The sequence below is a fragment of the Diabrotica undecimpunctata genome, chromosome 5, assembly GCF_040954645.1.
Source record: "Diabrotica undecimpunctata isolate CICGRU chromosome 5, icDiaUnde3, whole genome shotgun sequence".
NCBI classification, from domain to species: Eukaryota; Metazoa; Arthropoda; class Insecta; order Coleoptera; family Chrysomelidae; genus Diabrotica; species Diabrotica undecimpunctata.
Genome location: NC_092807.1, coordinates 12,596,456 through 12,618,172, shown reverse-complemented (window position 1 = coordinate 12,618,172; position 21,717 = coordinate 12,596,456). Strand labels below are relative to the sequence as shown.

General features: G+C 33.4%; 1 protein-coding gene across 1 annotated transcript in view; it reads left to right on the top strand.

Annotated features, from left to right (window-relative positions):
- Positions 1-21,717, top strand: part of PKD (serine/threonine-protein kinase D3) — a 63,563-nt gene that overhangs the window by 39,299 nt on the left and 2,547 nt on the right. Inside the window, exons 6-14 of the mRNA XM_072531492.1 lie at positions 1,183-1,363; positions 1,585-1,714; positions 3,509-3,641; positions 3,702-3,890; positions 6,291-6,439; positions 6,578-6,808; positions 8,169-8,352; positions 18,103-18,285; positions 18,360-18,445. Of these exons, the coding sequence (XP_072387593.1) occupies positions 1,183-1,363; positions 1,585-1,714; positions 3,509-3,641; positions 3,702-3,890; positions 6,291-6,439; positions 6,578-6,808; positions 8,169-8,352; positions 18,103-18,285; positions 18,360-18,445 (1,466 nt within the window). The remainder of the gene's footprint in view (positions 1-1,182; positions 1,364-1,584; positions 1,715-3,508; positions 3,642-3,701; positions 3,891-6,290; positions 6,440-6,577; positions 6,809-8,168; positions 8,353-18,102; positions 18,286-18,359; positions 18,446-21,717) is intronic.

Sequence of the window (21,717 nt, the reverse complement as noted above, 5' to 3'; positions counted from 1 at the left end):
AGGTAAAAGAAATAATAAATTAGACTTACTCACAATCAATTTAATTTTACTACCAAAACGACCGGTTTCGCTTTCTAAACTTTGCAAAGCATCTTCAGGTCTCGATACAAAGTTAAATAAATGCTGAAAATAATAAACCCATATTAGGGAGTTGTCTAATAAAGATAAACAAAGATAGATGATATAAATTACAGTAATTATGCCAATATTACATGTCTGTGGTTTTTCAAAATGAATAAAATTGTTTAAGCAGACAAGGTAAGACCCACAAATTGGTAAAATAGTCTATTAAATTGTAATATATTAATAAATGAACAAATAAATAAAACATTACTTACATGCCGGTACTCTATTAATTGATGGTTGAAAGAACATGGTTCAAACTATCCTGTATTGTTGATTGGAGAACTTAAGTCTGCTATTGTAATTGTTTGACAGTAAACAGGGAAGTTCTTGAGGAGACAGATTTTATCCAATGAAGTAGAGATAGGTGTAATGTGATTGTTTGTTAGATGAAAGTAATGTTCCATACCATTGAGTTATTTAAAAGTTATTTATATTTATTCTAGAGGTATATTTATGAAATGTGTGTTATTTATTGAGATTTTATTTTATGAAGGTGACAGTTGTAAGACAATGAATGAGATTAGATGTACAAATTGTGTAGGTGTGCAATTCTTTCAACTTGTAATTATCAAATTTCTTTGATAAAGTTCTATTGAAATATACACTTTTATTTATTATTTTATATACCCTACAAACGAGAAAATGTAACCAAGGTTAGCGTTTTCCTTGCCTTTAGAGTTTCCTTAAAAACTATAAATATAATCCCATAAAGTTAAGATGGCGAAAAACACATACACATACTTTGCAATTTATGTAAAAAAATCTTATGTATTCTTCTCTTAATCTAAATGAATATAATGTAGAGCAAAGTTCAAAGTTTTGTGCAATTTATGTACCTTATGTTTGTATTTGTTAAGTAGCTAAATAAAAAAAAACTCTCTCTTTCTCTCACACACACATCGATAGATACATACATACATACACATATACAAATGGGCAGCTTCAGAAAGAAGCGTGTGAGAAGAACCATATATGTTTGTAGATTGAAAATTTTATGTCAGTAATATCAGTGTTTTCGGTGATATTTTATCTAATTTTGTTCTTACTGTATTTTAGGCAATTTCGAACACGCCAGTAGTTGTGCTAGTATCGATAGTCACTTTAATTCTGCCTTAGATGAGGATTCGGAGACTACAAAAGAGTCTTCTGTATCTTTGAATAGCGATAATGATAGCAACAAATATATTGAAGTGATACCGGTACATGATGATGACGACAACGATCTAACGCCATCCAGGTAGGTAATCAATCCGTTAAAAAATTATTTTCTCTTATATACTCTTCATATGTCATACACTCCACATGAATATATAGAGATAAAAGTCAATATTCACTGACTGAATTCTACTTTTTTATGGATAGTTTACACGTAAAAAGCAACTGTTGGTGTCTTGGTAATTACAATGATTTATAAAAAAGTTAAGTCTGTGTACTATTTTTTATTTATTTTTGTTGTAGTTCTTCTTCTTCTCCAAGTGCCAACATTCCTTTACAACGAATAGTTCAATCAGTAAAACACACAAAACGAAGAGGTTCCAAAGTGATCAAAGAGGGATGGTTAGTGCACTTTACGAATAAAGACAAAACGGTAAGAATGTTTATTTAAATATTTATTTACCTACCATTATCTATTTACCTTAAATTTTCAACAATTTTTGTAGTCTTATTTTTTGTTTGAATAAAATTTGTATTAAATTATCAAGTATCAAATAAAATAATTATATTTGACAATATCGGTGGCAAATATTTGATAACATGGACCCGATAATTATAAATTTGAGAAGAACTGTTGAGATGATGAACCAGTACAAAGCTTTCTGTGAATTCTGTATATTAAATGTCATATTTACAACTTAATGGCTAATCACAATAAGTACCATGTAAAATACCATGATTTGTGACAATATTTAATAAATACAATATTTACAATCGTGAGATTATTTAATATTTCATGATTGGGTATCTATGATTACAGTCACAATTACATGTGTTAAACAAAATTAAAGAGAACATCGTTAAAAAATAACAATCATAGAATGTTAATGTTAAAACCAAGAGTTATTCCAAGGCTTGCTGTAATGACGATTTTTTCGATGACTTACTCTGCGGCAAAAGTCTGCGCAAACCACCTGCGCGTACTCATAAATTATCTGAGAGTTGACCTGATTGTATATTATGTCCTATCCTCCTAATCCTAATCCTATCGAATTAAACGTGGCGTGTAAACAGAAAAACGTACGTTTTGTTGAATCGAAATGATAGTTACAAAAAAAAAACTTGTTGAGATCGGTTTATAAAAAACTATTGAAAAAAGTGAGGACCTGAGTTATCTCTTGAACTGGAGAAGAAGATATATACAAACCATCTTTATAATACTTTGGCGTATTCTTCTTCTTCTTCTTCATTTGGCATCATAACCTGAATGGGTCTTTGACTGTCTGGCTATGTCCTTCCATTCAGACCTCTCTTGTGCCTTTCTCCTCCATTGTCTTACATTCATAGTTTTCAGGCCTTCTTCCACGTCATCCAACCATCTCGTTCTGGGTCTTCCTATAGGTTTCCTATATGTATATTTTTTTTGTTGACTTTGCATCTCCTTGTCCGTGGACATGTCCCAGCTATGACAGTCTATGTCTTTTAACAAATCTTACAATATCGTGCCCTTCATTCAATTCATTGATCTCGACGTTCTCCATGTGTAGTGTTCCTTTTGCTTTGGGCCGTAAACTCGCCCCAGTATATTTCTCTCGAATGTCTTAAGTTGCTCTTCATCTTTTTTTGTTACCCAGGTCTCACAACCTTATGTTGGGATCTACACTTACCTATGTTTGTGTACCCCCAACCTATCTTCGATCTATTGGAATTTTTAAATGATCAAGATATACCAAGGATTCCACGAGAAACCACAAACAAAAAGAGGAGTCTTAGAAGATATCTGAGAGTTGCTGTGAGTTTTCATTGGGTGTATTGGCTTTTCTCATTCAGGTGTCTTCAATCAGCAGGTTCGCCTCTCAGTTGTTTCAGTAACGAGACGTGAGAATACTGGCTTCTTTTCAGAAGCCACGCTCTTGATCATCTTCTCTTTTCCCTCTTAATTTCTTTTCACCTCAGCCGTGTTTCCTCCATAATCAAAAAATGTCTCTCAAAAAGATTCACTAAACAACTCCTGACTCTTGATTGGAACTGAGGTAGAAAGCCGAAGAGAAAAACGTATTGTGTATACCCTGAACGTACATTCTATCGTACGTTTTGAGTTCCCGACAAAACGGACAATAAATCGTAGCGTGGAAACCGCCCTTAAGATATATTAATATCTATTTCAAATCAACAATTTTGAAATGCGGTTGTTGTAGTATTATTTTTATTATTTGATACATTTTAGGTGCGACGTCATTTCTGGAGGCTAGACACAAAGTCCATAGTTCTTTTTCAAAGCGAACAAAGTTCCAAGTATTACAAGGAGATTCCCCTATCAGAAATTTTAACCATCGACACAGCCCGCATCAAACAAGGAGGTACACAATCACAAATCCATACTTATAAGAGTTATACTTATAAAAAATTTTCTATTGTAGAGTATATGCATTGTTTCGAGATCAGAACGGCCAATATAGACTATTTTGTCGGACAAGACCCCTTGTTTAATCTTCAAGACGGGAACCTGGTCAATTTACCCCCTCCGGATAGTGGTGTTGGTGCTTATCTTGCCAAAAGTTGGGAAAGTTCGATCCGGCAAGCCATTGTGCCTGTGCAAGCTAATCAAAGTAAGTATACTTTATTTTACAGATTCTAAAACCTCAAAGTAAAAATGACAACGTATCACAGGTTGGCGTAAATGGATCTACAATATTGAAAGTGCTATAGTTGACAAGGATATAAATAATTAATACTAATATTTAAAGTTTTATATCTATTTAGTTATATCAAACTTTCTATTGCCTGTATGGATTAATCTGAAGTGTTTGGTTTTGGGGTTGTAAAAAACAATTTTATGATTATAGAAAAATGTTACTTTAGAATACAACTTTGCTTCTTCTTCTAATTTGGTTTTCTGTGTACGCCAGAGGCCAGGAGGTGTTGAAATCTTCTATAATAATAGTTTATCATATGATGGGAATTTGTAGAACATTTTTTTTTGTTCATAACCGTTGCCTTTAATATCTTGATCCGTATTTTCTGTTGATGCATGAACAGCAGTAACTGTAACACAATTATTGTTTGGTGGAAGCCCCGTTATCCTCAACACAACTTTGCAATCTTCTGTTCATAGGTAGCACCAATCTCCTCATGTTATATTCAACAAGCTCCTCCCACGCCTGCACAATTTCTTTCCGTAGTTCAATTCTATTCCGTGGCCTAAGATTGGGTATACACTGAGCAATGATGATACTGGCCCTTCTATTCTAAAATCAGAAGTGGAGAATGCTATAAAGGGTCTTAAAAATAACAAAAGACCAGGCAACGATAACGTATACGGGGAAGTATTGAAAATGCTGTGCGAAACAAACAGTCAATTTCTAGACTCACTCGTCAGACTCTTTAACAATATTTATAACAGCGGGGAGTTTCCTGAAGACTGGCTAGAGTCAACTTTTGTTGCCATACCGAAAAAACCAAAAGCAAAGTCTTGTGATCAACATCGGATGATAAGTCTAATTAACCACATTTCGAAGGCATACACCAAGGTTATTTACAACAGAATAAGCAAAAAATGCGAGGATAACATTGGAGATTCGCAGTTTGGGTTTCGGGATTATCTTGGGACAAGAGAAGCACTTTTTAGTCTACAAGTACTCATCCAGCGCTGCAGAGATATGAACAAAGACGTGTACATATGCTTTATAGACTACGCAAAAGCATTCGATAACGTAAAGCACGAAAAGATAATTGAAGTTCTACATAAGATTGGAGTCGACTACAGAGACATTCGAACAATAGCGAGTCTCTATTGGGGTCAAACAGCTAAAGTGAAAGTAGGATCTACATTGACCAATAAAATTGAGATCAAGAAAGGGGTACGACAGGGCTGTATCTTGTCTCCTATTCTCTTTAATATATACTCAGAAGAAGTATTTAAGACAGCGCTGGAGGAAAGCACAGAAGGCATAAAGATAAATGGAGAAATAATTAATAACATAAGGTATGCTGATGACACTGTGATTCTAGCAAGTAGCATGGAGGAACTGAGTTGCCTAATGAGTAAGATACAAAAAACAAGTGCACAATACGGACTCAGACTAAATATCACAAAAACCAAATGGATGTTAGTAAGCAAAACCCAACAACCACCACAGCAACTGATATTAGACAATGAAAGAATTGAACACGTGGATTCGTACATCTACTTGGGAACAACACTTAACTCAAATTGGGATCAAGCGAAGGAAATACGTATAAGAGTAGAAAAGGCAAGAGCATCGTTCACTAGCATGAAGCAAATTTTCACCTCTAAAAGCCTCACCCTACCTCTCAAAATTCGACTTCTGAAATGTTATGTATTCCCGGTTTTGTTATATGGAATGAAGGCGTGGACAATGACCGCAACATTGATGAAAAAAGTAGAGGCCTTCGAAATGTGGGCTTACCGACGTATATTACGTATATCCTGGACTGAGCACGTGACCAACGAAGAGGTACTACGCCGGATAGGTAAAGAGAGAGAGGTAGGAATAAGTATAAAGAAAAGAAAGTTGGAATACTTGGGTCACGTTATGAGACATAATAAATATAGAGTACTACAACTGATCGTTCAAGAGAAAATAGACAGCAGAAGGGGTCCAGGGAGGAGAAGACACTCGTGGCTCCAAAACTTGCGGCAATGGTTCGGATTGTCATCTGCTGAACTATTCAGATCTGCCGTAAACAAAGTCAGAATAGCCATGTTGATTGCCAACGTTCGGAACGGACAAGGCACATAAAGAAGAAGAAGAAGGCCTAAGATTTCTTTCATTTATTTTCTTTGTCAACTTTGTCCACACATTTTCGATGCGGTTACGGTTTGGACCCCGGGAGGGCCACGGAAGAACATTAACATGAGTTTCATCCAACTATTCTCGAACAATGCTACTCGTATACACCGGGCAATTGTCATATATATTAGGAAAATATTAGCTAAAGTTTCTGAACCAAAAAATAATAATATTTATTTTTTAAAACTTTTATAGAACACGAAGAGTCTACTGCCAGTGAAGAACAAATCACTGATATGAGTCAGCTTTATCAAATCTATCCAGATGAGGTTCTTGGTTCGGGTCAATTTGGAATCGTCTATGGAGGAGCCCATCGAAGAACAGCTAGAGCAGTGGCCATTAAAGTAAATATAATTTAATGTAGTTTAAAAAACATTTATTTTCACTTTGAAAATCGTTCTGGAAATACAAATGTGTATTCCTATATATTGTATTCTCGTATATTAGTATTTTTTCATGTACTTGTTATAATTTACTTACAGGTTATCGATAAATTAAGGTTCCCGACTAAACAGGAAGCCCAATTAAAAAACGAAGTTGCAATTTTACAGAATTTGTCCCATCCCGGCGTTGTTAATTTGGAGCGGATGTTCGAAACCCCAGAGAGAATTTTCGTGGTGATGGAAAAACTCAAAGGTGATATGTTAGAGATGATTTTATCCCATGACAAAGGTAGACTGACTGAGAGGGTCACTAAATTTATTATAACACAAGTAAGTAGGCTTCAGGTTTTTTAAAAGAAATATAAGTGAGACGCGTAAGTGATGTATTGCTTCTTTGAAAAACAAAACGCTCAGATATGCTAGTTTTTGTTTTTAGTTTCTTTACCTAAAAACAATTGTACAAAGTACACTACCGATTGTTTTTTTTTTTAAGTTTGGAAATAAAAAGTCGCACGGGATCAAATCTGGAGTATACGCTGAATGGAGCAGCAGTTCGTATCCCAATTTGGCCGTGACGACGGCGGTGGTGTGGGTCGTTGCGTTGCCATAGTGGAAGAGGAGTTTTTTCGCTAAGTGGGTAATAATTCGGCATACTAGAGCCCTTCGACAGTTTTGTCCTTCTCCAGGTAGTTGATGTAGATCACACCTTGTGAATCCCAGAAAACGGTGGCTATCACCTTTCCGACCAATAAGACAGTCTTCGCCTTCGTCGGAGCACGTTGGCTGGGGGGAAGTCCATTGTTTCAAGTCTACCTAGGTCTCTGGTGTGTACCGGTGGATCCAAGTTTCGTCGAGGGACATGAAACAACGCAGAAACTACTTCGGATTGCGCTTAAACAGCGTTCAACACTGCTCTGAAGTGATGTCACGGTTGCGCTTGTGCGGAATAGTGCCTGCGCACCTGCCACGCCGGCAGTTTTCTCATGCCCAAAACTTCATGCAATATATGACCCACGCGATCTTTTGACATGCCTCTCTCACATACGCCTATAATCCTGGGTCTGTCAATATCGTGGGTCGTAGATGTTTGTCACATTATCCTCCACAGCAGCCGTTTTCGGAGCACCTGATCGGGCTCATCAAAAACCGGCTTGCGACCACGTCGAAAATCATTAAACCAATTTTTAACGGTCGCTATCGAAGGAGAAGAGTCAAATCCGCGGACACGCCCGCTTCCACACGCTGTCAAATCAAAACTACGTGTCCGATTCGCTTGAAATTTCGAGAAAATCCGAGAACGTACTAGACGATATTAATTTCTCTTGCGATAGTGGCGTCATCGCGCGGTGAGGCTAAGCACTTTTCGGACCGTCGTTGTAGTTTAATTTATTAATAATTTTTATTTCTTTCTTTTTTATTGCTACGTATGTTACGTAGTTGTGGTCGATTGAAGTTGACAGTAGTGTCAGATTTCGAGTTTTCTTGCTCAAAATTAATAAAGATAGCCGTAATTTTGAGTAAGTTAACTGTCACGTTAAAAATACTTTTCGCTTGTAAAAGTTTTTATAGAAATTAAAAAGCTGGGTTTTCCGGACAGGAAAAAACGAAATCTGACTCTTATTTATGTACGGTGGGAGTGTTATATTTTTAATATAAATGTTTATAGCGCTAATTGCATATTGATTTGTAGATACTTATAGCTTTGAAGCACTTACATAGTAAGAATATTGTGCACTGTGATTTAAAACCCGAAAACGTATTGCTAAGTTCCGATGCCGAATTTCCCCAAGTGAAACTGTGCGATTTCGGTTTCGCTAGGATCATTGGAGAGAAATCGTTCCGTAGATCTGTAGTTGGTACACCTGCTTACTTAGGTAAATAATCACAATGTTTATTTGTATATAATGTAATTATATTTGTAGCATTAAGTTCTAATGAGTTATCGAGGGAAGTCCTAATTAATTACTATTTAAATGGGAATAAGCCACAATTAAAGATTAAAATACGTTTATTGACGTTTCAATTTCCACTTCGGAAATCGTTCTCAAAATACAAACATTAGTAAATTAAACAAATTTTGTTTTTGTTACTTAGTGAAAAAATTCTTCTAATAATTTAATTTTATCTGACTCATCTATATTGACAATTCAGACATACCTTATACATTTTAAAGTAGACGACTTTAAAATGATATTGCCAATATTGTTGAGTTGCGTTCCTGGGACGACTTTACTTATAAGATAGTTCATTCGATTACATGAAATCAACTTTAACTTGAGAATATCCGTCAGAAAAGATCATAACATGTAATTCGTCTTTAAAAAGACAAATACATGCCATGATGACAGTAAAATTCTCCTGTTAGTGATTCCATAGTAAATTATGAGGGAAAAACCAGGAAAAAAACCTCATAATACTATCCCGACATGGTAAGTATTTGATCTTGCATTTAGTTTACCTTCAATAAATACCAAATTCCGATTTTATATGTTTGTTATTTAAAAAATATAAATGATGTATTCTCTATATGTTACTGACTTACCAATACTGGTATTTTCTTTTTAATAACTTCCTCTTTCAATATGGGTAACCAGATCCTACTACATTCTGCCGAGGAATTCGCGACACAATTGGTCTCATTTAGCATAATTAGAGCCGCTTCTTTGATTTTTCTCTTTTTACCATCCGTTTCTTTTAGGACTATATTTGAATCATTTCATTGAACCCTATGTTCATTATCCCATGCATGTTTACATATTTGAGATCTATCAAATTCTCTATTTTTAATATAGGATTGATGTTCACTTATTCTAACATTTAATGGCCTTGATGTTTCACCTAAATAAAACTGATCGCATTCACAAGGTATTTTATAAATGCAATTCTTTGTCCTTTCTTGTTCATTGTTAGGTTTGGTTTTGGACAAAATAGATCTCAACGTGTTTGTTGTTTTGAATGTTGTTGAAATGTTGAATTTATTTCCTATCCTTTTAAGCTTTTCCGATAATCCTTTTATATATGGTATTGTTATTTTCCTCGTATTATCCCTTGTATATGCTGTAGGATCTCGTTCTAAGTTGTTTTGTTCTATTCGATCGATTGTTGAAAATTCCTTATTTATAAACGATAAAGGATAATCATTTTTTAATAAAACAGATGTTAACAAATGTTTCTCCTCCAAGAACGAATTTTCGTTAGAACAAGTAATTTTGGCTCTATCGTATAAGGATTTAATGATTCCCTTTTTAATATTAATATTGTGATTTGATTTGAAATTTAAATATCTATTGGTGTGTGTTGGTTTTCTATACACCTGAGTTTCGTATCCAGTATCGTTCTTAGAGATTAAAACATCCAGAAAAGGTAATGTGTTATTATATTCCTTTTCCATGGTAAATGTTATTGTCTCTTCTTTATCGTTTATATCATTTAGGAATGTGTCCAACAACTCTGATCCATGAGGCCATATTGAGAATACATCATCTACATATCTCCACCATACTGAGGGTTTTAAATTTTGTTTAGAAATAATATTTGTTTCAAAATCTTCCATAAATATATCGGCTAATAATGGAGATAAACTAGAGCCCATTGCTAGTCCAAAACTTTGTTTATAGAATTCATTATTTAGTTGAAAATATGTATTATCAGTACATACTGTTATTAACTCCATTATAGCTGATATATTTAGTCTTGTTCTAGTTGCCAATGTATCATCACTCTCTAATTTTGTCTTGACTATATTTAAAGTCTTATCTAATGGCACATTCGTAAATAAACTATTTATGTCAAAACTTACTAAAGTATTATTTGAATTAAATTCAATATTTGATAATTTATTTAAAAAATATTGTGTATTTTTTATAAATGTGTCATTTTTATTTGCAATGGGTTTTAAAATATTTAATAAAAATTTTGATAGTTCACTACAAGGAGAATAATATTAAATATTAATATTTATAATAATAATTAAATAATAATTTAAAATATTAAATATTTTAAAACCCATTGCAAATAAAAATGACACATTTATAAAAAATACACAACATTTTTTAAATAAATTATCAAATATTGAATTTAATTCAAATAATACTTTAGTAAGTTTTGACATAAATAGTTTATTTACGAATGTGCCATTAGATAAGACTTTAAATATAGTCAAGACAAAATTAGAGAGTGATGATACATTGGCAACTAGAACAAGACTAAATATATCAGCTATAATGGAGTTAATAACAGTATGTACTGATAATACATATTTTCAACTAAATAATGAATTCTATAAACAAAGTTTTGGACTAGCAATGGGCTCTAGTTTATCTCCATTATTAGCCGATATATTTATGGAAGATTTTGAAACAAATATTATTTCTAAACAAAATTTAAAACCCTCAGTATGGTGGAGATATGTAGATGATGTATTCTCAATATGGCCTCATGGATCAGAGTTGTTGGACACATTCCTAAATGATATAAACGATAAAGAAGAGACAATAACATTTACCATGGAAAAGGAATATAATAACACATTACCTTTTCTGGATGTTTTAATCTCTAAGAACGATACTGGATACGAAACTCAGGTGTATAGAAAACCAACACACACCAATAGATATTTAAATTTCAAATCAAATCACAATATTAATATTAAAAAGGGGATCATTAAATCCTTATACGATAGAGCCAAAATTACTTGTTCTAACGAAAATTCGTTCTTGGAGGAGAAACATTTGTTAACATCTGTTTTATTAAAAAATGATTATCCTTTATCGTTTATAAATAAGGAATTTTCAACAATCGATCGAATAGAACAAAACAACTTAGAACGAGATCCTACAGCATATACAAGGGATAATACGAGGAAAATAACAATACCATATATAAAAGGATTATCGGAAAAGCTTAAAAGAATAGGAAATAAATTCAACATTTCAACAACATTCAAAACAACAAACACGTTGAGATCTATTTTGTCCAAAACCAAACCTAACAATGAACAAGAAAGGACAAAGAATTGCATTTATAAAATACCTTGTGAATGCGATCAGTTTTATTTAGGTGAAACATCAAGGCCATTAAATGTTAGAATAAGTGAACATCAATCCTATATTAAAAATAGAGAATTTGATAGATCTCAAATATGTAAACATGCATGGGATAATGAACATAGGGTTCAATGAAATGATTCAAATATAGTCCTAAAAGAAACGGATGGTAAAAAGAGAAAAATCAAAGAAGCGGCTCTAATTATGCTAAATGAGACCAATTGTGTCGCGAATTCCTCGGCAGAATGTAGTAGGATCTGGTTACCCATATTGAAAGAGGAAGTTATTAAAAGGAAAATACCAGTATTGGTAAGTCAGTAACATATAGAGAATACATCATTTATGTTTTTTAAATAACAAACATATAAAATCGGAATTTGGTATTTATTGAAGGTAAACTAAATGCAAGATCAAATACTTACCATGTCGGGATAGTATTATGAGGTTTTTTTCCTGGTTTTTCCCTCATAATTTACTATGGAATCACTAACAGGAGAATTTTACTGTCATCATGGCATGTATTTGTCTTTTTAAAGACGAATTACATGTTATGATCTTTTCTGACGGATATTCTCAAGTTAAAGTTGATTTCATGTAATCGAATGAACTATCTTATAAGTAAAGTCGTCCCAGGAACGCAACTCAACAATATTGGCAATATCATTTTAAAGTCGTCTACTTTAAAATGTATAATGTATGTCTGAATTGTCAATATAGATGAGTCAGATAAAATTAAATTATTAGAAGAATTTTTCACTAAGTAACAAAAACAAAATTTGTTTAATTTACTAATGTTTGTATTTTGAGAACGATTTCCGAAGTGGAAATTGAAACGTCAATAAACGTATTTTAACCTTTAATTGTGGCTTATTCCCATTTAAATAGTAATTAATTTAAAATGCCACAAGAAAATAGCTTCAGAACAATATTAAGTCCTAATTATTGTAGGCCGTGAAATGACATCTATTATTTGATATTAACATTCTACAGTAAAGTATCACAATTGTAGCGGGTGACTCATGTTTGAATGGTTTTTTAAAGGCCAGTAAAATTGGACGTTTACCCTTTAGAAAAAAACATTTTTGTTCCGACAAAAGGAGAAAATCTAATTATTATTTAATAAACAAATTAGTGAATTATTGCAGAATCTGTTTAATCTCTTAAAAATTAACAAAAACCTTCTTCTGACTGTTCAAAGAATTTACGTTCAGATAGAAGAGATCTCATTCTATATGAAATACATTTCAATAATTTGACTGGTCTACTTTTAAACTGTTCAAATGTTTTAGCAAAGATTTGGGTTCTAGGGAAAATGTAACGTCAGCGTGTATGATTCAACTTGAAGTTGTCAATCTTGTAGTTTACATCTTTCTCTGACGATAGATAATGTCCGAGATCAACACTTTCGTCACATTGTTCGCGTAGTTCTTTTATTGAATGCTATTGTAAGTCAGTCAGAGGACATATCGTCCGCATATATAATGTTGTTAATTGGTGTTACATTTTCCTTTATTCCTGCTGTTTCTTTTTCAAGAGCTCTTTTCATAATTTCTTCAGAGTATGCATTGAATAGTAGTGGTGACAATACACACCCCTGTCGCACTCCTCTTTTACTTTCGAACTCTTCTGATGTGTGTTCATTAATGAGTATGTGTGCCTGCTGTTTATAATATATCATCATCATCATTTTGGCTTTACAACCCTGTGTGGGTCCTAGCCTCCCCAAGAATTTTTCTCCAGTCGTCCCTATTCATCGCCTTCCTCCGCCAAGCACGTATTTCCATATTTCTCATGTCTTCATCGATGTTATCTAGGAATCTTGTTCTGGGTCTTCCTCTTCTTCTTTGACCAATAGGTCTATCAAGGAGCGTTTTTCTAGCTGGGTCGGTTTGCTCCATCCGCATAACATGGCCTACCCACCTTAGACGTCCTATCTTTATGTGTTTTACGATATCTGGTTCCTGGTATATCCTATAGAGTTCGAAGTTGTATCGTCTTCTCCAGACACCATTTTCATTTACCGCTCCATAGATGCGCCTTAGTATTTTTCTTTCGAAACATCCTAACATGTTTTCATTACTTTTTGTTAAAGTCCAGGTTTCTGAACCATATGTTAGGACTGGGCGTATTATTGTTTTGTAGAGTTTTACTTTTGTATTTCTTGATATAACTGTAGATTTAAAAAGGAGATTAAGCCCAAAATAGCATCTATTAGCCGTGCAAATTCTGCGGTTTATCTCTGCGGTAGTGTCATTTTCAGTATTGACGAGCGTTCCCAGGTATACAAATTCGTTAACTGCTTCGATGACGTCATTTTCTATAACAAGTGGCCGTAGTGTTTGTGGTTGCGTACCTATTTTCATGTATTTTGTTTTGTTGGTGTTTATTATTAAACCCATTTTTGTAGCCGCTTCCTTTAATGCTACGTACGCCTCTCGTGCTGCGTTTTCCGTTCTCCCAACAATATTGATATCATCAGCATATGCTAAGATTTGCACAGATTTGTTATATATTGAACTGGTAGTTGTGATTTGTGACGTACGTATTACTTTTTCCAAAGCTAGATTGAATAGTATACAGGAGAGTGGGTCTCCCTGGCGTAGCCCGTTATTTGTTTTAAAAGGTTCAGAGAGTTCCCCCTGGATTCGTACTTTGCATTCAACTTTTTCAAGGGTTAGTTTGGTTAAACTTACCAACTGATTTGGTACTCCTAGGTCTATCATTGCTCTAAACAATTCTCTTCTATTTACAGAGTCGTAGGCTGCCTTGTAGTCTATAAATATGTGGTGCGTGTCTACACCGTATTCCAGTGTTTTCTCTAGAATTTGTCTTAGGGTTGAAATCTGATGAATTGTTGATTTACCACCTCTGAAACCAGCCTGGTATTGTCCTATTATTCGCTCTGCATATGGTGCCATACGATGGCATAGTATATTGGAGAATATTTTATACGCTGCATTTAGGAGCGTAATTCCTCGATAGTTAGAGCATTCAAAGATATCACCCTTTTTGTGTATGGTGCAAAGTATTCCAATATTCCAATCATTGGGAAGGGACTTCTGTATCCATATTTCTTTTATAAGCTGCTGTAGGGCTATTATGATATCGTGGCCACCTTCTTTATATAATTCCGCTGGGAGATTATCTATTCCGGGTGATTTGTTTCTGGCTAGTTTGTTTACAGCGTCTTTAACTTCCAGGATCGTTGGTGGATCCTCCTCCCTCTCGTCTGCTCCGCTTACCTCGCAGCTTTCGTCTTCCGGGTTTTCTTCTTCCTCTATATTAAGTATCTGGTTAAAATATTCCGTCCATCGGTTTAGTACGTCTGTTCTTGTTGTTAAGAGATCGCCATTTAAACTTCTACATTGATTTGTGTTTGCCTTAAATTCTTTTCTGTTGATGTTAACTTTCTTATAGAATGTTCTGAATTCTTTCTCTCTGTTGAGGTTTTCTATTTATTCTATTATTTATTCTATTTATATATATATATATTATAGCTGTTTATAATATAGATTTGTTATAATTCGAAGGTCATTGTATTGTAATTGTTTTGCTTTGAGGACGTCCATTAGCTCTTTGTGGCGGACTTTATCGAAAGCCTTGTTGTAATCTATGAAACAGACGTACATATCTTGGTTCACATCCAAGCATCTCTGGATTAGTACGTTGAATGCAAAGAGAGCTTCACGGGTACCTACACCTCTACGGAATCCAAATTGGGTTTCTTCCATATCCATATCAAGTATTTGGTAAATGCGTTTATGGATGATCTTTAAAAACATTTTAAGTGTGTGAGACATCAGGCTTATGGTGCGGTGGTCGGTGCATTCTCTAGCATTTTTCTTTTTTGGGAGACAAATAAATGTTGAAGTCAACCATTCATTGGGTATGTCACCCAACTGATAAATTTCATTAAAGAGCTTTAAGAAGACATCCATGTGCTCATTTTCTATTATTTTAAGGATATCAATAGGCAGTTGATCTGCCCCCGGACCTTTTCCGTTTCTGGTGTCCTTTAGTGCATACAATATTTCTTCCTTTGTAATTACTATACAGTATAGTCCGTTTAGTACGACTTCGCATATAACAACTAACCGCTTTTAGCGACGTAAATAAGGCATAATGTTTGGTTTTAATCTAAGCCAACATGAAAAGACATGCGTTTATTACGACTCCGCTTATAACGACCGACCGCTTTTAACGACGGAATTTTAAACAATATTGTCCGGTTACAACGACAACCCATTAAAAAAATCGTAGATAAGAAGCTGTCTCTGCCCCGCGCACCTTCTTTACCACAACGTCGCTGACTGGAATGCGACTGTTTATTATTCGACAGTAATTCGCAGACGATTATTAGTGATTACGCATACAAAAATGGCTTCTAGAAAACGAAAATGTTTCTCCATTGAAGAAAAAAGTATAATAATACAACGTTTAGAAGCTGGCGAGTCAAATATAACGATTGCAAAGGAATTCGGTGTAAATCATTCCACAGTATCGACAATTAAGAAAAATAAACACAAGATAGAATCTTTATTCAATGCGAATGTTTTAAAACCGAAACGTGTGAGGGTGTCGTCTCAAAAACAAGTTGACTGTGCACTTTTAGAATGGTTTAAACTGCAACGTAATCGAGGAATACCTGTAAATGGGCCTATGCTTCAACAAAAGGCAAAGTTTTTTGCTAAAGAGCTAAACATTTTTAATTTTGATTGTTCGGCAAGTTGGATTAACCGTTTCAAGAATAGACACAATATTGTCGGCGGAAAAATTACTGGAGAGTTTTTGTCAGTTGAGCAGAACGATGTGAACGAATGGCTAACCAAAGTTTGGCCTAAGTTGCGCGAAAAATTTAGTGACGACGAAATATTTAATGCAGATGAAACTGGATTATTCTATAAACTAACGCCAGATAAAACATTAAAATTTAGAGGGGAAAAATGCTCGGGAGGAAAACTTTCGAAAGACAGAATAACTGTGATGGTTGCAGCTAACATGAGTGGTACGATAAAAAAGAAGTTGTTAATTATCGGCAAATCAAAGAACCCAAGATGTTTTAAAAATGTACTATCTCTGCCGGTATATTATGAGAGCAATCGCAAGGGCTGGATGACATCTGATATATTTATCAAAGGGTACGCGATTGGGACCGTGAACTGACTAAAAATAAGAAAAAAATCCTGCTTCTGGTTGACAATTGTCCAGCTCATCCCTCAGTCAGTGACTTGAAAAGCATAACTCTTACTTTCCTGCCTCCTAACACAACATCTGTGTTGCAACCTATGGACCAAGGAATAATTCGAGCAGTAAAATCAAACTTTCGTAAAAATCTGGTTCTAAAAATTGTCGTCAGTCTTGATGCAAATGAAGACACGAGTGCCAAGTTTCCGAAGATCACAATACTGGATGCCATTCTAATGATTTATGATGCCTGGAACAAGCTTACGACAGCGACGATTTCCAACTGTTATAAACATGCTGGATTTGTTCGAGATAGTCCCAGTGTCCCAGTGGCTGCCGACAACGACGATGATGATCAGGTTCCGCTGTCTCTCTGGGCGAGAGCTCTGAATAAAAGACTACCTATAGCAAATGAAGAACTTGAACAATTTTCTGCTGTTGATGATGATCTCGCAACGTGTGAGGAGCCTACTGACGAAAATATTCTACAAAATATTATCGTCAACAGCCAAGATAGCTACGATAATACAGATGACTGCCTGGAAGAAAATTGTACGTTTCCGAGTGTAAATGAAGCTCTCAAAGCTGCAGAAGTGTTGAATGTGTTTGTGCATTCTAATTTTAATGACGACAATATGAAAAGTCTTATGTCTCGTTTGCATAATGCAGTTCGTACTTGTTTTTATAAAAATCAAAAACAGTCAAAGATTACAGACTTTTTCCACTAGGTATTTCACTTTTAGTTATACATATTTATATATGTACGTATTATATGTGTATAGATATGTAGGTACATACATATGTATTTGGCAAAGTTTATGTGAAACTATTTTTTCATTTCTTTTCATTCCTATTAGAAATAAATATTTTGATTTGAATGTCTTTTTTTCTGTAATGTATCATGTAAACATTAATATGTAAATATTATGTCGTAAAAAACAAAAATCAAAATTGCCATCTCTTTATAACGACTTCCGGTTAGTACGACGCAATGACACAGGTCCCTTGGCCGTCGTTATAACCGGATTCTACTGTACTTGTTTCTCTGCCCTCGAAAGATATGTCTTGTATATCTTTCGTCGTCGAAGAGCTCTTCCATATATTCTTTCCATCGTTTTATTAGCTTTTCGTCAGTAGTTATCATAGTATTTCCATTTTTATCTAAAAGAGTTGTATTGTGGTTTCTTTTTTGCAGCCCTGCCATTTCTTTAACCTTTTTATGTAGGTTGAATAGAAGGTATATCTCTTTACATTTTTTCTCATAGTAAGTTTGTTTTGCCACTCTTATCATTTTTCTGATTTCATTGTTAATGATTTTGTAATTGTGACTGTCTTTGTTCTACCTATGCTTTGTAATAAAAGCATAGGTTATTAATATTTGTTTTTTCTCTTTAGCTCCTGAAGTTCTTCGCAACAAAGGCTACAATAGGTCTTTAGACATGTGGAGTGTAGGCGTTATAGTCTACGTCAGTTTAAGCGGCACATTTCCATTTAATGAAGATGAAGACATAAACGAACAGATTCAAAATGCCGCGTTCATGTATCCACCGAACCCTTGGAAAGAAATTTCTTCTGATGGTAAGAAATCGATAACACTAAAAATTTAAATATAAATCTATTGTTAGTTTTTAATTCTCGTAAATCATTTTTAGCTATTAATTTAATAAACAATCTCCTGCAAGTTAAACAGAGAAAAAGATACACAGTGGATAAATCTTTAAGCCACATCTGGCTGCAGGTAAGTGTTTGTGACTTTTTTTATTTTCTTCTGCTCTAATATGTACTTTTCTGTTATGAACTAGAGCTTGTGGATTAACTACTATTTAGTTACGAGTATAATTTTAGGCTACAAGCCTCTACTTATTCTATTAACAGAACTACAATAGTCCAGTCAGAGTTCACACTGTTCGGGTTAAATATTGTTATATAGTCTGTCCCTCCTTTACTGTACACGAACATACGGCAATGCAATCTTTATGGGAGTTTTTAGGGCGGTGATGCCGATTTTCTTCAAAAGAATTTTCAATCAAACCCCAACATTACCAGGGTCCTAAAAATGTTAAATTAAAACTAACCAGTTACAGTCAATAGCATTGTAGTAAAACAATATTTTTCATTGTTTTTTGTGAGTGATAGTCATTTTCGAAAAGTAGTCAGCAATTTTATAATCGATATGCGTAATAACTTTTTTTTGGTAAAAAACGTTAGAATATCCAACATTTAAATCTTTCTTCACTACTTTCCTAGATAAAGGAATCGTGACGCAGTTTTATTTTTTAATATTATTTTTATTTTTGAATATGACTTTAATTTTCCATTTTATTTGTTTTCCTTAAAACTAATTGTAATGTTAATAAGAAAAGGTTTTTCGAACCTTTTTTAACTGCTAATAACAATAATAATTAATCTAAATTACTTAAATTCAGAACACAGTTTTTGCCAATAAAATAAGCTAACTTGAAACGAAAATACAATTTGACTGTACTCTATACTACTTCCGTATATACTCACACGATGTCGATCATTCACTGTAGTCTCCTTAAATCAAATGGTGACATTTTTAAAACGGTTAGTATAAGACGGTCGAAGCGTAAATTTATACTTTGCATATGCATGAGTCATAGTCGTTTAGATAATCCACTACCTCTACCAATATATTTATAAAAATATCTAAAATTTATTTTATTTTATTTTTTTATCCTCTTCGTTTTCCTTTTGCATCGTTAAGATTGGACATTTTAGGAATTTTTTCAAAATCAAAACCACATCCTTGGTAGTATAGTCGACACGTAATTTCGTGAGAAAATTTATAGGAACCAGAGGAGTAAAATACTACTAAAATGGCAACACTGTTAGAGTTACCACTACTTTATTGAACAGTAGCGTAGATATCTAATTTTTAATTAAATAAAAGTTTTTATTTTTATTTAAGAAAAAGTTTCATTTTCTATAAAGTTTAAATAAAAAATATTGGTGTTGTTAACTTCTGTGATATATCTAGGAAGTGATAACACTAATCGACTCGGCTAAATAGAACTTATTGTAAAATAACAATACCTATAAAAAATTGTTAATAAAAGTAATTATCACATACAATTAAATAAATTTTTTATGTACAAGTATTTTAGTATACAAACGTTTTAATAACACAACTGCTCATAAGTTTTAAAACTTATGATCACATTTGATTCCTGATAACTTAGTTATTGTAATAAAAAAAATAAAGAATTAATTTTTTAAATTATATACAGCGTATTCTATTAACAACTTTGGTTTGACACCGTGTGAGAGAAGACTTAGTATCTCAATAATTTAAAAATGGGTAATAGGTCTAAAACTTTTATGAACATCTTTTTTATATATCTAGCAGGTATTTTATAATAACCTAACCTGTACTTTGATTATTTTAAATTAAATTATGTTGTATGTTTTTGTTCTATCATGAAGTGTATTTGTACTCTATTTTCAAAGATATATAAGCAAAACGAGAATTTGTACAATTACAATAAAAATAAAGGTTTCAACGAACACCTAGTTGGAAATAAGAACTTAATAATCTACTCATAATCACTGTTATCACTAGTATCAGTTGTATCTTCTATATTTATAGTTCATTTGGTTAATGCTGGTAAATATTTAACATAGTCATTTTCCACTGCGATTACATGTTTGATTACACTTTTCCAGTTGGTTGCTGTGATCTTTGTGACTTCTCTTCTAATTAACTGGAGAGCAGTAGACAAAAATTTAGGAGCCACGTTACTTCTTCTTCTATTACCTTTAAGTTGTGTCCATATTAACTCTATTGGGTTCAATTTACAATAGTAAGGAGGAAGTAATTGTAATACTGGGCATACCAAGCACGGTATGCCCATTACTGCGAGTACAGTTATCAACAACATATTCCTTCTGGTACTGTCTACTGTCAACAACCTCCAACAATTCCTTTTTACTATATGATGCTTCAAAGTACAAATCTTTCTCAAACAAATTCTTGAATTTGTAATTTGTTTCAAGTAATATTTGGAATTTTCTCATTAATCTTGAATAATATGATACGTTGTCCATGATAATCACACTATATTTAGGTAATCTCGGAAGAAGAGGTTCCTTTAATATTTTTTTGTAGGTATTAATAATACATCATCGATCCATCTATTTTCTCCACCGCAGTGTAAAATTATAATTATCTGTCCTGTCATGTAGGTAAGATGTTTCTCCTATAGTCTTGTAGCAGATTGCTTTGGACACTCTGATAAACATGTTTCTACAATTGCTTCTGATTTAGACAATTTAGAACACAATTCTTCATAAACATGTTTCAGCATATGTTTGGATGGTATCATCAGAGAGGTATTGAAAATGTCGCTTACATTTTACTACACGGCTTTGTAAAGATATTCCAATTGATTAGAGGGTTCCGCTGGCTCTTCAGCTGCAGAAGTTAGTTTTATAAAAACTAACTTCTGTTTTTTTCTTCAAAAAAAACATTAAACGTTTACATCTATGGTTCCTGAGTTGAACTTTTTTAAAACTTCATTTCCATCATATTGATAGCTGAAAGCATTATAATTGACGCTCGAACTTCTTGTGCGATATATATGTATATATATATATATATATATATATAGATTTTTCAAACCATGATTCACAAATTGAACCTTCCTATCCTCATGATAATCTAGATTCACGTCTTTATTTTTTTTACAGATATTAATAATAAATCGTCGATGCATCCATTTTCTACACCGCAGTGTAAAATTATAATTCTGTCCTTTATTGGGCGGTAATGAATTAGAACACTTTTTGTGATTATTCGTCCAACTTTTTTCACGGTGTCATGAATACCATACCAGGTTTCATCCAAATAAACAATATTTCGTTTAAAAATAAAGTTTAAAATAATATAAAATATTATACCTGCCTACCCAATTGTAAACCACTGGACGGTCGAAACGAAATTTATTGGGATAAACTACTTTATGGTTTCGGTTGCTCAGGCAAAAATTG